At 43.9% G+C, this 18186-nt stretch overlaps 1 protein-coding gene across 5 annotated transcripts in view; it reads left to right on the top strand.

Moving 5' to 3' along the window:
• Window positions 1-9037: 9037 nt before the first annotated feature.
• Window positions 9038-18186, top strand: part of MAST4 (microtubule associated serine/threonine kinase family member 4) — a 546892-nt gene continuing 537743 nt past the window's right edge. For 3 of the 5 annotated variants that reach the window (XM_073905392.1, XM_073905391.1, XM_073905390.1), the window contains exon 1: window positions 9038-9823. In XM_073905392.1, coding sequence (XP_073761493.1) covers window positions 9470-9823 — 354 coding nt within the window. In that variant the 5' untranslated portion in view covers window positions 9038-9469. The remainder of the gene's footprint in view (window positions 9824-18186) is intronic. The other 2 variants (XM_073905393.1, XM_073905394.1) reach the window with 2 other exon arrangements.

Genomic DNA, 18186 nt, shown 5'->3' with positions numbered 1-18186 from the left:
CCTTACTGTGTGACTTTGAGAAATACTATTTTATTTCTCAGCACTAATTTATCTGTAAAAATGGGAATTGGACCCTTAAATTGGGCTTATGGCAGAGATTTTAAAAATAATGCATCTGGAGCATTTGGTACAGTGTCTGGCATATTGAATGTGCTCGGTGCATGATAATTCTTTTCCTTCATGAGATAATTAGCAGGGAAATGACTGATGTGTGGAGCAGACATCCTGAAATGGATACTCACGCCCACTTTACCTGACAGCTGCAAACATGATGCCGGGGGCAGATCAGTACAATCAATCAAGAGCTGGAGACTTTTCAAGTCTAAATCATTCTAGTTTACCCTGTTAGCCAAATCTTTTGACACTCTTCCTACATCATGATGGTTCCTCATGGTGTGAATCCCATCTTCCCAAGATAGAAAGCACAGCTCCCACATTTCTCAGTTTCTCTTGCCTCCAGGGTACAGTCATGTGACTTAGGCTCTGCTAATCAAATGCACAGACCAAGACCTAGATACAGAAGTGATTTATGTGAGGAAGCAGGTTGGGGCCAGGGCATCCATTTCGCAGGCACAGATGGTGGGAAGGCCGGGTGGTTCGGAAATCATCAGGAGCAGCAACTCCCTTTCCAGCCAGTTGTGCAGTGAGGTCCTGGGGATTGTTCCTGCAAGCTCACCCCAGAGCCTGCTTCTTCAGTTCTCCCAAAGACTCTTTGGGCATTCTAAGATCTTTTAATAAGTCACTTCCTACCTTAACCAGATAGAATGGATTCTCTGGCTGGGTTCTAAAAACTCTTTCACATGCTGACATGTCCCATGATTTCTTGCCATCTTCCTTCCTGCCACAACAGTTCCTTTGCACGAATTTTGCAACATGGCTAAGTGTTATAAAGGGTCCTAATATTCTTAGACAGGAATGGGGTTTCCATTAGAATAGAGCTTTCTATAAACAAGGGCACCTGTTTATAGATTCTTCCTACCCTGACTAGTATCACGAGTGGTACCCTTGGGTTCTTGTGGCTCACAGTAGCCTTTCCTGTGTTGCCAACAGGCTGGACCTGTAAGAAATCACAAGGGCTTGTCAAATGTCCCTTCCGCCCTATTCATACCACATGCAGGTAGTTCTAATTAGTTTGGCTCTTTTAGGAAGACAGGTAGTTGGGAAGAAACTTCAGTGAGCATGACAGTAATAGTGGTTTGAGCTGAAGATTATAATGCAATTATTATTTTATTAAAATGAGGCACTAGTCAGGAATGAAGTCACCTTATTACATACACAGATTTCCCCACCATCCTAAAATGTTGTGGGTTCTTTTAATCAAACTATACACATCTTAGACTGAGCAAACTCTAAACATAGAATTTTAGTAAAAGTGGTTTAAACTCATGTGATAGCAGTAGTCCCATGCACTCCCTCAGTAAATATTTATCATGAACTCTTCTATTTCAGACAGGGTGCTAGGTGTTGGCAAATAACTTGCTAGATAAATAACATTCTTTAGCCCTCAAGACCCTCATAACCTATTAGGAAGACAGGTAGACAGACAATTCCAACATAGTGTGGTGTTAGGATCTATTTCTGCCATAGCTGGTAATATTTTTTTTCTGCCAGGTCACTATTTTTCTCAAGCATTTTAACCTCCAGTGAGAGAGATCCCTACTTATACCTGAAACATGAATGGTTTCCTAAGATCTGATGGAAGCAGCACCCTTATTGAGATCAGGAATACGTCTTTAAGTTTAATATCACTCCTAGCTTTCAGATGGCATTCAGATGCTTTCTTCCCACCTGGACTGGGTGACCAGCGGATTCAGGTCAGCACACCTGTAATTTTTACAGTTTCTTGGTGGCAAGCAATAGCTTATTTTAGTTAATTCATTCAGAAGGAAGTTTTATTGGTAGTTCAGACCTTTCCTTTTCAAAGGAAAAGCCAGAGAATAAAACTTGGAAAAGTGCTGGAACCACAGCAGCTCTGGATCTAGTTAATGGGAGACAACTGAAAGCTTTGTCTAGACACCACTGTCCTTACATTATTCTCAAGATTCAAAGTCCAAGGATATCCCACTCCAGCATTAAGACCATCACAGCTGTTCAGAAGGAAATAAATAATTTCTTAAAAATAAATTGGGATGCTCTTCCCAATAGGAGTCAGAATGGATATAGGGCAGCCAGATACCAAATATGTCTATCATTGTTTTTATGCTCCAAGTGTATGGTCCGCATGGCACCAACCATGGACATTTTCCTGGGCATATATTGATGTCGTTACTTACAGTGTTACCCCTTACCTCAACTACCTCAAACTAGTCCACTTGATGAGGTCAAGATAGGAAAAAAATATTTTCTTTGACTAAGGAGAAAGGAAGGAGGAAGGAGTTTGGCCATTGAGGGCTGGCATAGTAGTTCTCAATTTTGACTGCCATTAGATTCACCTAGGGACTCTTGCTTTTTAACATTTTATTTTCAACTAATTTTAGATTTAAAGAAAAGTTACAAAAATAGTACAAAGACTTCCTTAATATCCCTTACCCTGCTTACCCTAAAGATAAGCTTATATAACCATAGTAGAATCACCAAGAACAGGCATTAACATTGGTACAATATTATTAACTAAACTACAGGCATGATTCAGATTTCACCATTTTTTCCATGAATGTTCTTTTTTTTTAATTCTAGGATTTCTTCCAGGATCCCACATTGTACTCAGTTATTACTTCTTCATTTCTGCAACAGTTGCTCACACTTTCTTTATCTTTCATTACCTTATGTCTGTTGAAGAGTACTGATCAGTCATTCTGTACAATGTACTTCAATTTGGGTTTGTCATATTTTCTTATGATTTGAGTGAGGTTATGCATTTTTATCAAGAATACCACAAAAATGATGTGTATCATAGCGAGGAGTTCAAGATATTGATATGTTGTATTACGGTGGTATTTATATGGGTAAGTTGATGTCTGAGGGGTTTCTCCACTGCATGGTTATTATCTTTAACTTTGTATTGGTAAGTATTGGGGGGGAGTACTTCAAACCTATGCAAATAATTTTTCTCCTCAAACTTCAGCTTGTTAATTTGAGCACACATCCTTTTTTTTTTTTTTTTTGATTATTTTAGAGAGAGAGCATGAGTGGGAGGGAGGGGCAGGAGGGAGAGAATCTCAAGCAGACTCCCCACTGAGCACAGAGCCCCATGTGGGGCTTGATCCCAGCACCTGTGAGATCATGAACTGAGCTGAAACACTTAACCAACTGGCGCCCCTTGAGCACACATCTTTAAGTCTTACCTGCAACAGTTATTCCTTTGGTGTCTGCCTTTTGGTGATTCTCTATTTCCGTCTTCCTTTCCACATTTGTTAATTGGAGCTCTATTGTGAGGAAGCACTATCTCTGTTCCTCCATTTAAGTTTTTATTTCATTATTTATATGAATGTGGCTATTTATTTTATTCTATGGTTTAAGGTCCAAAACTATCATGATTGATTTTGTTGCTCAGATTGGCCTAGCTTTGGCCATTGGGAGCTCCATCATGGTGGCACCTATGTTCTTCTGACAAGTGTTCTTGTCTTTTTTTGAGCATTTCCTTAATTTGTGGTACCATGAGTTGTTCCAGGCTCATCTTGTATTTCCCTGCCTTGGCCCTAAAATGAGCCATTTCCTACCTAGGGAACTTGCTAAATCATAGTGTCTAAGCTCCAACCCAAACCACTTACCAGAAAATCCTGGAGATGGGACACCAGTATATTTTAAAGTTCCATGAGTAATTCTAATACACAGCCAAGTTTGAGAACCAAACTAGAAGAGAACTTTACTAACCTTAATGTGGCTACGAAGTCCTCACAAATCTGTTAAGATTCTGATAGTAGGCTTGGGGTTGGGGACTGAGATTCTGCATTTGTAATAAGCTCCTAGGTTGGCTTATTGACAAGCCACACTTTGAGGGGAAAAGACCTAGAAGACCCTATTTCCTCAAGTACAAAAAGCCTTAAAAATTACTCCTAGCGTTGAAAACTGGCTCATGGCTGTGGAAGGAGTTGCTACTTCCTAGGTTACTATTCAGCATCATTTTATTTTCTAATTAGTTGGGGTTAGTGGTGGAAGGAACTACTTGCCATGCAGTGTAGACACAGTCAAGGAAATTGCTCTATGAATTGAAAATGGGAAACAGAACCGTTTGACTCTGAAAGCAAACCACTATAATGAATAAAAATGAATAAATGTGTTTGCTTGTTTTCTGTTTCCTAAACCGGCAAAGAGTACTGAATAAATTTCTTTGAAAATTGAAGAGTGATAATAAAAGAACATTTCATGCTGAAAGCATAACCAAAAAATCCCAGATGTGAATATCCATCTTGTCCATCTTGGAAAGACAAATGCAAAAGATTGGAGTCTTCTGTGGGAAATAGGTCCCCACTTTGAATTTTGTTTAAACAGAATCCTTGAGGGAACATTATCCTCAATTCTTTTTGTGTATTAGCTCAGATTTTCCACCTGTTTTCAGCACATGCATATTCCTGTCCAGCTGCTAAGCTGTCTTGGTCTCTCAAAGGTAGATGTACTCCAAGAGAATAGGAGCAAAGTCATCCAAAGAGGCATCCTTGCGGTCAGTCAGGCTCATTCTAGTCACCTTCTACAGAGCCATGTACATTTGCCCCATAAAATGGCTCTTTGAGTTCCAAATTAGGAACACTTTCAGTAATCCTTAAGCTTTAGTATACTTGACACTCCCTTGGAATGGTGCTTAAAAATGCTGATTCCCAGACCTTCGGTGGGGCCAGGGAATCGGCCTCATTTGTTCTTGTGTTTGCGTCCTGATCTGATGGGAGTGTTCCACGGACAAATCACTGAGGAACCTTGATCTGAGAGATCAGATCAGCAGCATCCTCCCCTTTGGTCTGTTGCGGGCTTATTTTAATTTGCTAACATAGCTTAGTTTCCCATCCTTCTCAACCTCTAGGTCAGAGACTCCAACAGCTGCAAGTCACGTGACTACCCTTCCTCCCTTGTCCTTTTCAACCATCATTTAAAAATTCTTCTACTTATCTTCTGGAACCTTGTCCTGTAACCCTTCCTTTCCTAGAGCCTTAGATACACACAAAAGCCTGAGAAACCGTGGGAGCTTTTCCTCCCAGCTGGGTGGTCAGAAACAGCCATGGGCTGTATTATGCTACACCTTCTGGTTTAAATCAGAAACCTCAGTCTAGGCCACTTCAATGACCACCTCTTCATTGACGTTTACTTTGTCCTGAAATTGCATTTCACTGGTCAAGGGGGAGCAGGCAAATCTATCATTAATAATGATAATAAAAAAACCTGCCATAAGTATAATATCATTATCTTCATAATCTAAAGATAATATGACAGTGTATTAAATAGGAACATACCTACTTGTAATTTTGCATAAAATGTGTGTTTGGAGTTGATGATGCCCTAATTTCATGTAGGTAAGATGGAAGGACAATTGATTTCAATTTTATTAAATCATAAACCTAATCTTTAAGAGGAAGGTCAAAACCATGGGAATGGACTAAGGATGTGATGTCTTTTCCTCCAGCATCCTCCATCTTGGAGAGACAAGAGCTTAACATTCACACTTGGCCTCACCCACAGAACAGAGAGTGGCAGAGACAACAGAGACTCCCAGAGGCAATATCTCCAGTTACTTAGGAGAACAACATAGAAAACTAAGGCAAGTGTTTAATCACTGAACACAATAAACACTTACTCAAGTGCCCAGGGGTTCTTGTCTTTGAACCAAGCCCTTGGGAGCATGTCTCGTACAATGTATAGACACCTTTTAACCTTGTCCTTCCTTGTCTGTAGGTTGGTCTGGTTCTGTCATACGAAGCTACACCAGTGGCTTCCTAAGAGCTCTAAGTCATTTTTATTTTTCTGGCTCTTGCCTACAGTGACAATACAGGAAAAAAGCCATACTTTTATACCTAACATTAGGGACATTTATGAGAAGTCCTTTTGGTGGGGTACTTTCCTTGACACTGAGGAAGATGATTATAATTTATCAGATAAGAAAGGTGAACCACAGCGTTTTCATAAATCAAAACTTATTTTGTTCCAGTGGTTTGGCCATACCTCAGCATTTGTCCATAGGTCTAATTGTGATATTTTTAGGGAAGTAGGCTGACCTTCTGATCACCTTCTATTTATAGAGTCATCCTTTGAGTTTGCCTAGTTCTGTTCTGGAAACTCTCAGCCTGAACCATAGTCATAGTTCCCTCATGGGTCAGCTCTGGGGATGATTAGGTACACTGCTTTTGACTGCATGTGTCAGAGTGGAGTGTGAAATATATGTAGCTGATCACAAATTAGCATTTTTATTTTCAATAAAATACAATAAAATATCAGACTGCATTGCTTATAGAACTTAGGATAGGTATTATTTCATGGAATTTTATTTGTAGTTGTATTTATATATGTCATGAGTTGTAAAATATATTTCTTGTGCAGGGTTAAGGTTTAAAAAGTTAAGTATTGATCTAGTACTTGATTTTGATCAGTAGAGGCTAAGAGCATGAACACTGAGGCTAAACTGTTCAAATTTGCATCCTGACTCCATCACGTTAGCTGTGTGACTTTGGGCAAATTATGCAACTTTTCTGTGCCATAGTTTTCACACATTTCATGTATGTAATATGAGAGTAATAATAGTGGCTACCTCATAGGGTTGACATGAGGATTACAAAATTAACATTTGTAAAGTGTTTAAGAACATTCTAAGTGTCTGATAAATGTTTGTGAGAAAAACAATCTGTTCTCCAAGTATCCTTTCATATTCTTTTACATGTGGAATCAAGAAAACAGTGTTCCTGCTCTGTGGATATTTGTAATGTAGCATGTACATATGTGCTTGAAAAAGTGGTGTGTTCTGAATAGCATTATACTGGAATGTTTACCAGTGCCTTGGAGGCAGACCGGTGGGTTCAAACCACAGTTCTATATCTCGCTTGCTGTGTGACATTTGGCAAGTTACTTGACTTTGCAGATCCTCAGTTTCTTTATAATAGTGGGGCTAATAGAGTCTGTCTTATAAGATTGTTGCCAGAGTTACATGAGACTACCTACAGACAATGCTTAGGGCTCAAGCGAGAATCGCTGTCATCGTTTCTCCTGTTAGTAATTCAGATCATGTCATTGCCTCTTCTTTCCCCATGCACTGAAAAGCAACCTCTCCTTTTCTTTCATGTGAATGGTTTGCTTAAGTCCTGATTTCACTTTGGCTCTGGCGAATCAACCACATAGGGGTTCAGATAAAGACCTGTACTCCTGACTAGAAAAGCGATTGTGAGGCCGAGGGCTGGATTCTGACCGCCCCACCGTGCTCTCTCTTCAGCCTTGCTGTCACAACTCAGCCAAGTCACTAGAATTGTCCTTTGCCTCAGCAGGTATTCACATCCCCGCACTTCACATCCTGAAGTGTCACAATGCAAGCCTGACAGCCAGAGCCCGCTTTGCAGTATGGCTGCCTATGGCAATAGGTTCACGCCATATTTCCTTCCTCTCCATCCTGGGGGGAGGAAACTGATCAGGACCAAGCTTGCTGTCCAATATAATGAAGTACTTTGTGTGATGTATCACTTATAAATACCATGATGGCATAAAAGGGCTCATTAGCTGAAGGGGCTTTCAACTCTGGTCCTTCAGTTCTTAAGGACCTTTGGCAAAACTGTTCTGATAAAGAGAAATCTAAGATTCCTGAGGACCTGTTAACTGTTTTTCTGTAACTCTCCCCCCTTCTCCCATGACACATTGTTTTTGTAGCACTACCACAGCTTTAAAAAATTAATAGTGGAGCTATATTATGTAGCATCAATCTCCTGTATGACCATAAGCTCCTCGAGGGCAGGGGACCTGCCTTATTCATCTTTGTATCCCCTGCAAGCACCTGGCACACATCTCAATCAGTGTCTGTGGAATTTAATCAGGTTGAATTTATATCTCAGGTCACAGTGCCAGATCTCAGAATAGGGAGATCTATTCTGAGGTGAAGGCAAGTAAGGAGTCATTTATTTCCCACTCCTAAACCAAGTGCTGGCTTCCAAGAAATATGTCACCAAATCACCCGGAAGGATGCATTTTCCAGCCCAAGGGAGGGCCGGAAGGTGATTCTTTTGCCTTTGGTGAAAGTTTTTTCTCCTAGTTCTTAGGGGTTAGGAAAGTGAAGCACCTGGTCTTGCTTCCTGCTGGTTTACAATCCGGAGCCGGGAGAAAGTAAACTGGAAATGCCAACTCTTTTCATGCTTTGCTTAGCTGATGTGGAGAGACAGGCAATTGTTAGGGACACAGAGCCCTTTCTAATTCAACTTTGTTTAGGGCTGGGCACAGTACTGGGCACATTGTTGTTCCCAGTTAAATATAGGGGCATTATTTGTTATTTTCTTCCCTTTCAGAGGTACAAGTAGTTGACTTAAACTCTTAGTTTATACACAGAAATAAAGAAAATAGTCTTTGGAAAACTATCCATGTTTCCAAGCCAGGCGCGCTGCTGAGGCACACACATATATATGTGTGTGTGTGTGTACATAATAACTATCTATCAGTTGATAGATATGTTCAGCTTATAGCCTGACAAGACAGGTATTGTCTCCATTTCCAGTTGAGGAAACTGAGGCCTAAGGAGTTTAAATGAAGAATTCCGGATTGGTTATCAGTCCCGTTTAGATCTACTCAGTCAGTATAGCACGAAGTTTCCTCCTTTCTCCTCCAGCAAGCGTGTGTGTATTCCTCCTAAAGTATTTACTCCTAAAGTCCTACTACTTTTCTTCTGGTCCGTTTTCTCGATTTTACTTTTTTGAAACAAAGTCCAGTTCTTCTTCAAGGTCTCATCGCCCCCTCAGCCGTCTCTTCACTGCGTTCCAAGGACGGCCAGCCGCTCCCCCGCCAAGTTCGGAATTCCAGCCTTTGGCTCCGACTCCGGGTTCCACTCCCACCCTCCAGGGTCCCCCCCCCCTCCTCCCCCGAGTCCCTGGGGCCCCAAGCGCTCCGGCGGGATCCAGTAGTCCGAGCCTCGGCCCCGCCTTCCCTACCTGACGCCCGTGCGGCCGGGGGCGCCGCAGCCTCCGCCCACCGGCGCGCCTGCCCTGCCATTGGCTCCCTGGGCTGCCCGTCTCCTCCGCCGGCCCCGCTCCTGCCCGGAGGCAGGTTTTGCTGGCGAAGCCGCAGTCCCGGCCGCGCGGGCGCAGCGCACAAGGGTTGTGGAACGTAGAGCGCGGACTCGAGCTGGCCTGTATTCGCGCGCAGGAGCCCCCGTCGGCCGCCAAGTCTGGGCGGCTGATAACTTGGCGGCGGTTTCAGGCGGCCGTGCTGCGGCCATGTAGTCGCCGGCGGGGCTCCCCGCAGCCCGGGAGCGTCAGCAAGAGCGACCTGGAGCCGCGCAGCCCGCAGCTTTCCCTGGAGACGCTGAGTGCGCGCCGCGTCCCCGCCGCCCCTCGGGCCGCACTTTGGGCTCGAGAGGGAAATGGGGGAGAAAGTTTCGGAGGCGGCGGAGCCGGTACCTCGCGGCTGCAGCGGCCACGGCCCGGGAGCTCCCGCCCCTGCGGTGGCCGCCGCGTCCTCGCCCGGCGCTTCCTCGGCCGAGTCCTCCTCGGGCTCAGAAACTCTGTCGGAGGAAGGGGAGCCCGGCGGCTTCTCCGGCGAGCAGCAGCCGCGGCTGCCGCCGCCGCGGGGCGGCGCCCAGCAGCCCGTCGCTTGGGCTCCCGCGCGCGTGGTACTTGAGCTTGGAGTCTGTGCGCCGCCGCCGCAGCTCTCCGGAGGAACCGCGCCACCCGCGCCCCGGGGCAGCAGCGCGTCCCAGGAGGAGCAGGATGAGGAGGTGGGCCCCGCCTTCCCCCGCTCCCCCTCCGGGTCCCGGCTATCGGGAGACCTCAGCTCTCCGCCCCGCGCGCGGCTGGTGGCAGGGCGCACCGGGGCATGAGGAGTGGGAGGGACCCAGGTGCCCTGCCCCGAGGCCGGGGTGATGGCAGTTAGGAGCCTCCCGGTGGGTTATTGACTTCCCGTGGCTCTTACCTCTGTTGTGTGTGTGTGTGTCTTCAGGTGCTGGCTGATAGTGTGCTTTTCAAGATGTCAAAGCAGCAAACTCCTTAATGTCTGTATCTGCTACGGTGGATCTGGGAATGCATGTGATCGAGACGCCTAGTTTGTCCCCACAACTAAGAGCTCGTTTTCCGAAGTGGGCGTTGCTTCCCGCCGAAGCTGTCGGGCCGAGGGGGAATGTGGTGAGGGGATGGGTGTGAGGGGAAGAGATGGTGTGTGGGTCCTGGCGGACTAGTGGGAGCAGTACCCTCGGAGTTGCGCGGAGGCGTGTCAGTGACGCCCCCCCCCCCCGGGATCCCCTGCGGGAGGTTTTGGCTGCTCCGCGCAGCGTCGGTCTTCTGAGAGAGGGGGACTCTCAGCTCTCCGTCCGCGGCGTTGACATGCCCGCCTGCAGCGCCCATTCGGATTGTTGCCGGGTGTGTAGATGCACACTGATCCTCAAACTGGATAGAAAACCTCTCATTTTCTTTGGGGGCGGGGGAGGGGGGCTGTGTCCATCCTAGTTTCTTGGAAGTACGTTCTTCCAAAACTTGTGGGTCGCGTCCCGACACGTTGAGCATATGACTTCGGTGTCCTCTCCACTGCTTTCCTTGTTTTTTTTTTTTTTCGGCCTTTGGAGCACAGGAAGCATAGGGTTCTTCATTATCTTTAAGATTGTTTGCTTTGGAGGGTGGTTGTGCGGAAGTCATCTTGGTCAGGCAGGGTTATAAATAAAACATCATTCTAACATAGACTCCTTGTGAAGTTAATTCTTCAGTGTCAGAATTCTATTTTTCTCCTCTCCGATGGGGTTAGCTTTAATAAGTAATTGTCTTTGTCTCGCAGAATAAGCAAGTTGAGGTCGGTGTCCTGACGTTGGCCCCCAGGGACCTCAGTCTGGACGCAAAGAATGGATCTGGCACGAGGTGGAGGAGTGAAGTTCTTGCTGTCAGGTCAATGGCCAGCCTTCTGACAGTAACCCCGACTGATTTCCCAATGCCCAGGAGGATTGTAAGGATCCTGGACAGGTGTCTGGAGACCTTTCTAGAACTGTCCCTGCTCCTGAGTTGTGAGGCCTTGGGTGAATTGTTGCATTCCTCGGACGTTCAGTTTTATCTGTAGAATGAGGGGTTTGAACCAGTTAACTTCAAGGTCAAGTTTATTTCCACATGAATACTTTTTTTTTTTTTTTTTTTTGCTGATCAGGAATTTAGGAGGGATGGATCATTCAGATTGATCCTAGGGACAGGGACAGGATGCCAGGAGTTAAGCTGAGTGCCACACCTACCACAGAGCTGTCAGGGTCTCTCAATGGTTGCCTCTCATTTTGAAGATGCCAGACATGTGCCAGGTGTTACCCTGTGATACCTGCCTCAACTTTCAGGAGGAGCACACTTGTCATTGGGCAGCTGGGGGTATGCCCTAACTCAGTGATTTACCACTGGATTCTCATTTATTGTTGTCATTAGTAGAAAAGATGCCCACTGTTTTCTGTGTAGCTAGGAGAGGATGCTTTGGTGTAAATGACATGGTCTTGCATATCTTGGGGAGGGGGGCAGTAGGGAACTTCTCACTTTGGATCCTGATTCTGTAGCTGATTTTTTGCCTGGCCTTAGAGTGACTGTGTTTGACTTTCTTGGAAGTGCATATAATGATAACTTATTTCACAGGCAGTGCAGTGAGGACTGGTTGATGGAAACACATTTTGGAAAGTGGAATGACTCAATAACATTGGTCAGTATTGTGAAATCTCAGAATTGGATGTAAACTGATACAGTATTGCAATTTATTGTGTAACTTACTCTGTGGCAGGGGTTACTGGAAATTATCCAGGAGTGGAAATCTTGACTTGCTCTGAGGATTTTAAAGTGCAACTGTAACTGTGGAGTTTTTACCTCTCGGGGAGTACAGGAGTTAAGAGTCTTGGTGAAAGGCCTTGAAGTCCAGTGCGCTTTTTCTGTTTTGTTTGTTTTTTTCCCCACACAGGTGATCATATGGTGCAGTGATATTTTTAACTTTTGTGGGGATTGTGGGCTTCTTTGAGAATCTAATGTAAGCTCTCCACCTGCTCTTGAGAAAATCCACGTAGCTATAAACACCGTTCGAGAGGGTTGAGTCAGGTTACAAACACTAAGTTTAGTGCGAAGACCTGGGTTTGTGTCCCAGCGCTGCCACATTAGCTAGATGTGGGATTGTGGACCATTCAGCTCATGTAAGCCCTGGTTTTTGCACCATTAAATGGGAATAATAATGATAAGAGTTGGGCATTTTATACATGCCATTTAACTTAATCCTACCACGGTATCTAACATATAACATTAAGTGCTAAGTAAATACTAATTTTTCAAGTTAATTTGTGATGAAAATTTTGTGAAATGGAAGTATGAACTTGGGCTGGCTTATTATTTTTATTTATACGTAAATAACCTGCTGCTTTGAGAGAACCTGAGGCTGTGTCTGTTCAGGTTATTCTCATTTTATTAGCATAAGCTGGGAAACATTTTATTTGTATCAGGTTGTATTATGGCAGGGCAAAGTTAGTGTAATGTTAGTTATACTACAGCAAGGCCCTGAGTATAAAGCATTAAAAGGCTTAAGTGCAACCCATAAAATGGGAAGAGGTTCATTTAGATTTTGAAATTGTTATGTCTAGCTTGGGAGAGTCCTTGCTTTCCAAAGTGTGTTTTTTCTTTTTACAGTAACTTACTGCGTCACTTGTTAAAAATTAGCACTGTGTAATTGCGGTGCTAATTTTTTTGGCAACCTTGTTAAAGCTGATTTGAATATATCTAGTAGTGTCTTGTAGTATTTTATATTTTATCTTACTATCAGTATGTGTGTGAACTTACTAAGGATTATAGACTTAAATCAGCCCTTTACGCTTTTGGTGCTTAAAAGCAATGGTTTAAGAAGGCACGGACTGTAGTTCTTTTGTACTTAAAGTGAAACACTGGAGAGTTAGAGATGGCGCATATCATTTGGTTTAATAAACTGCATCTGACTCCCTCTGCTGCTTTCTTAAGCATGTGCATGTGGAGTCTGTGGGTTTTGAGGGGTAGTGGGCTCTGTCAATCTACAGTGATCTAGATTGGAGGACTGTTCCTCTGATCACATTTCTCAGATAGACTTTTAGGCACTTTGCCCTGTCCTCTCCCTAAGCAACTGGTGACAGCACTAGTGAAGTACTCAGGTGCTATTTGCTGTTTTGCTGAACTCCTCAGGGACAGGGATTTTGTTCCGTATGCCTAGCACAGTACCTCTAATACTGTAGGGACGCAGCGAATATGTGTTGAATGAATAAGGAAAAAAATGACATCTTTGAAAATAGTTGTGCATTTGATTGAAGGGTGACTGTATGTGTATTCATTTGTTTTTGTCTGTTGTGTGTTATGCTCAGACCTCTAGATCTCTTAATAAAAATATCTCATGGATCCAGGTTTTTTGTTTTTGGTTTTGTTTTTTGAGAAGGGGAGAATGGGGAGGACAGGGCAGACGGACAGGGAGAGACTCTCAAGCAGGCCCCATGTCCAGCATGGAGTCTGATGCAGGGCTGGACCTCACAACCCTGAGATCATGACCTGAGCCGAAATCAAGAATCCAATACTCAACCAACTGAGCCACCCAGATACCCAAGATCCAGGTAAATTTTGAACAAAGCCAAATCACTGAGGTTCTATTCAAAATATCTTCGAAGGGACTTGTGCATTAAGTCTCCTTTTCACAGTGTGTATTAGAACTTGAAACTTGGAAGGATTCTTAGAATGGCCGAAAACAAGTCTTAGTGGTTGAAAGGATTTTCAACTTGATATAAAGTGGCTCATTTATACTCTGTGACACTAAAGGGTTTGTTTTGTTGACATATGTTGGGAAATAGTTTCCTGTGTTACAATAGGCATGGTTATGGGACGTCTTTGTGTTTGTGTAGTGTTTGAATTTGAGTACTGCTTTTAGCAAAGTTTGGGTGTGTGTGGGATTCCTGCACATGATAGTGGTGTAGCAGATGAATTTCTGGTGTTGATTGGTTGAGAAAAGAAATAGCAAAAAGCAACCATGGATTCAGTAAAACTACTCTCTCTCTCTCTCTTTTTTTAAAAGATTTTGTTTATTTGAGAGAGCGTGCACGCACGCGGGAATGAGCATGGGGAGGGGTAGAGTGGGGACGGGGGGAGAGGGAGGAGCAGACTCCCTGCTGAGCGCAGAGCCTGACTCAGGGCTTGATCCCAGGACCCCGAGCTCACGATCTGAGCCGAAGGTAGCCACTTAACCGACTGAGGCACCTAGGCGCCCCTCAGTAAAACTTTTCTTGAGTTTGTATTTTATTAATCACAGCAGCTACATAATTTGAACAAAAGTAGTGCATAAATCTTGGTGCATTTATTATTTAGTCTCCTTTTTTGGCTCACTATTTAAGAGAGCCATGAGTTCAGAGAATCAGTCAAGCAATATATATTGCATGAGACTCTTATGAGGCACCAGCCTCAGCGTGAAGGGGCTGAGAGTGGATGAGACAGAGATAGCTTGGATCTCACAAAGCTTCTAGTGTAGTTGGGGGAAATAGTCCCTAAACATACAATTATTAGTTGGTTTCAAAGGTGATAAATGGATACAGAGGAGCAGACTGTGAGGGAGTGTGTCCGTATCGTGTAACTCATTTAATCTGGGAGGTGAGAAGTGCCTCACAGAAGAGGTGATATTTGAGCTGAGACCTAACAGATGAGTGGGAAATAGCTCGGAGGAGGGAAGGGTTCAGAGCGATGCAGAGAGCAGGAGGCTGTGAAGCAGGAGAGAGTATGGTGGGTCTGTAGGTTGTTTTGCATGGAGGAGGGAGCATAGCATCAGATGATGCTTGAGAGAGATGCTGTAGGTCATCCAGAACCTTTTGGACTTCATTCCAAGGGTACTGGGAGCCATTGAAGGATTGAATCAAGGAAGTGGTATGATAAGATTTGTGTTTTGGGAAGGTGGGAAGCATGAAGCCCAGCTGTTGGGAACTGCTTGTGTAGCCCTAAAACGTTTCAGGGTTGGAGTTGCTGACCTAGAAGAGGGCATCTTAATAAATGGTGTGTACATGGGACAGGGGCTCATTCCTGGTAGTTCAGGTTCTCCAGATCAGCACATCGGACATGTCGTAGAAGAAGAATTTAGCTCTTCAAGAGATTATGGTAGTGTGAGTATTAATGTTCCTTTTCAGTGTCATGTTGCCTTGAGCCTATTATTTTCTTGGAGGAAAAACTTTATTAACGGGAATGGTGACTGAGAAGAGGGCCTTTCAGTCGTTCATTTCCACAGTAAATTGTAGGAAAACATTTACCCAAGGTGAATACAAGGTGAAATTGCCCTTAGATTGTATGAGCTTCCCTGTTGATGGGAAGTGTGGTGTTTGTGAGCTAACACACATTATGAGAGTCTAGCTTGTTTGCTTGTGTTTTTCTAGAGGAGGAAGGGTCAGCATCAGAGAACTAAGGACTTTTGCCCTTTCCACCTCTGGTCTGAAGTGTTCTAGGGAAAAGTCAAGTATTTATATTTTGCCACTGTTTTACAGTCAGTGATAAAGCTGTGTATTCCCTCAGACTTAGTGGATACTACGTATGAGTGAATCCAGTTGTTTCTCAGTTTGTCCCTTTAAGGAGGGATATGGAAGAACTGTAATACGGAGTGCAAACATGATAAACTGTAGAAAGAGCTTGTTAGAAAATTTCTCACAGGGACGCCTGGGTGGCTTGTCAGTTAAGCGTCTGCCTTCGGCTCGGGTTATGATCCCAGGGTCCTGCCTGCCACTCCCCCTGCTTGTACTTTCTCTCTCTGGCAAATAAATAAATAACATCTTAAAAAAAAAAGAAAAGAAAATTTCTCACAGTGAGGAGGATCCATAACAAGGTGGCGTGGCATTGGAAAAAACCGAGTGCAGTGTATGCGTATGCATGCGTGCACATTTATATCTTAGAAAAGATGATTATGCTTTTTAGATGGAAGAAACCCCATGCCATTTATAATCCCATTATCACAATCTGTAGTGTTGTCTGGAAAGGGCTTGTCCTCCTCTCCTTTATCTCATCAGGGCTAGCAGCCAGTTTTTCTCTGCTCTAGGGGTCAGGGTCAGTAGTGCCTGAAGGTACAGACTAATGACATCAGTTCAGCCACTTACAGGTTGTGTGACTTTGGAAAGGTTATTAATGCTGAGACTGCTTCCTCATCTGTAAAATGGGCATGACGGTGTTCATTGCAGAGGGTTGTCATGAGAATTAATGAGACGTTTTATAGAGTCCCCAGGATGATGGCTGGCACATAGTATGCATTCCGTAATAGCATTTGTTATTACTACTGAGTATGGAAGAGCTGGTTTATGCACGATGTCCACACCATAGCCAGGAATAGTTAAAAGCCTAGAGGTCCTTTCCCTGATGGAGTATGCTACCAGCATGTTTTGTTGTTAGACCTCACAGGCCCTTTCATTCATGAGTAGGTAGATATGTGACATAGTTATCACTTTTAATTTCATAGAGCATTTCTTATAATGTACTAACAGGAAAGCTCTATGGTGTATGGTTCATTAACCCTTCTATTAAGATACTATCTCTCTTTTACTCATGGAACCTGCTCTTAGTGATCATTTATTAAATAATATCCTAAAAGACTCTGTGCACATGTAAATTACTAGCTGTGCCCAGGGATTTAGTCAGAAGGCAGCATGTCAACCATGTAGAGAGGCTGGTGAGATGACCATGAGCTTAAGCGTCGTAGGTAATGATTTGGAGGCTGAGAAGGGAGTAACAAGACATGTCAAATGATTTTTCTGGAAGCCAGCTTTGGTTCATATAAGCATTAGGGTCAGGTGGGACAAGGCAGGTGTTCGAGGGGCCACCCCAGTTTCGCAGAGAGATCTGTTGGAAGTGTGATCATATTTTTAAAAAGTGCAAGAATTCATGTATGTAAATTGTGGCCTCCCTCCCCCCCCCATTTGTTTTGTTCCTTTGGGGGCAGTGTAAACATGTCAACCTTTAAGGCAAAAATAAAAATAATCTCGGAGCACTTCATATAACTCAAGAGCTGGTGCAGGGACTGCAGTTTGTTTCCCTCTCACCAACTTGGTGCGCTGCCCTACGCTCCTGTTCAGGTCGCTATTTATATAACTTTGCATTGTTCAGTTCAGAGATTCTTGTTCTCTTATGTTTCCAATATTTTGTCTGATTTTTTTTTTTTTTTAAATCTGGTACTGTTGTTTTGGGTTAAAGCATAAGATTCAGCAGAAGTCGTATCCTCAGCAGCTTCTGTGTACTTGTCTCTTTCCCTCTCTATGCCTGTCTGTCTCAGCACACTCTCTCACACACTCAGCACACTTGTTCATAATCCCTGGGAAGGATAGATAGGAGAGAAAATCCCTCCTCTGAAGGTAAAATGTTGGTTCAGGACCGTGGTCAGCGGCACACATACAGTTAAGTCACACTTCAATGTATAGAACTTGTGTGCAGTTTCTGGTGGACCCCCCCACTTCTCTTAATGAAGAGCATTCATTGCTTATTTAATGATTTGAATTCATAACTGTCTCCCATGTGTCTGTGAGAGCCTATGAATTTGTACCCTAAGCTTGTACTCTTTTGCCAGCCCATCAATTCCTTTCTTGGACACAGTCGATATAATTTTGATTATGGTACTTACTTCCACTGAACCTTTCAGCCCAAATGGTTTGTACTGATATTGGGGGCTGGGGAGAGGTAGAGATGTGGGAGAGAGAGATGTGGGAGGGAGAGTGGAAATACTGACAAATTGGCTTTCTTAACTAATTTCATAGGCTATCATGTGGAAAATGAAAATTTAATTTTATTATTCTTTGTAATTTGGTGGTATTTTCAGTGGCTGGCAAGCTCACAGGTGCACCTTATTTAGTTTGGGTAGTGGAATGTACATTAATAAACTCACATCAGATGTGGGTCTTTTGGCCTCTGTCTTAGAACTTGGTCAGTTCCTGGGGCACCTGGGTGGCTCAGTCGTTGGGCGTCTGCCTTCGGCTCGGGTCATGATCCCAGGGTCCTGGGATCGAGTCCCACTTCGGGCTCCCTGCTCAGCGGCAAGCCTGCTTCTCCCTCTTCCACTCCCCCTGCTTGTGTTCCTGCTCTCGCTGTCTCTCTCTGTCAAATAAATAAAAAAAAAATTAAAAAAAAAAAA

This window comes from Callorhinus ursinus, unplaced genomic scaffold, assembly GCF_003265705.2.
Source record: "Callorhinus ursinus isolate GAN/ISIS: 27379988/994484 unplaced genomic scaffold, GSC_fseal_2.0 scaffold23, whole genome shotgun sequence".
In the NCBI taxonomy this organism is placed as follows: Eukaryota; Metazoa; Chordata; class Mammalia; order Carnivora; family Otariidae; genus Callorhinus; species Callorhinus ursinus.
This window is presented reverse-complemented; position numbering and strand designations above follow the sequence as displayed.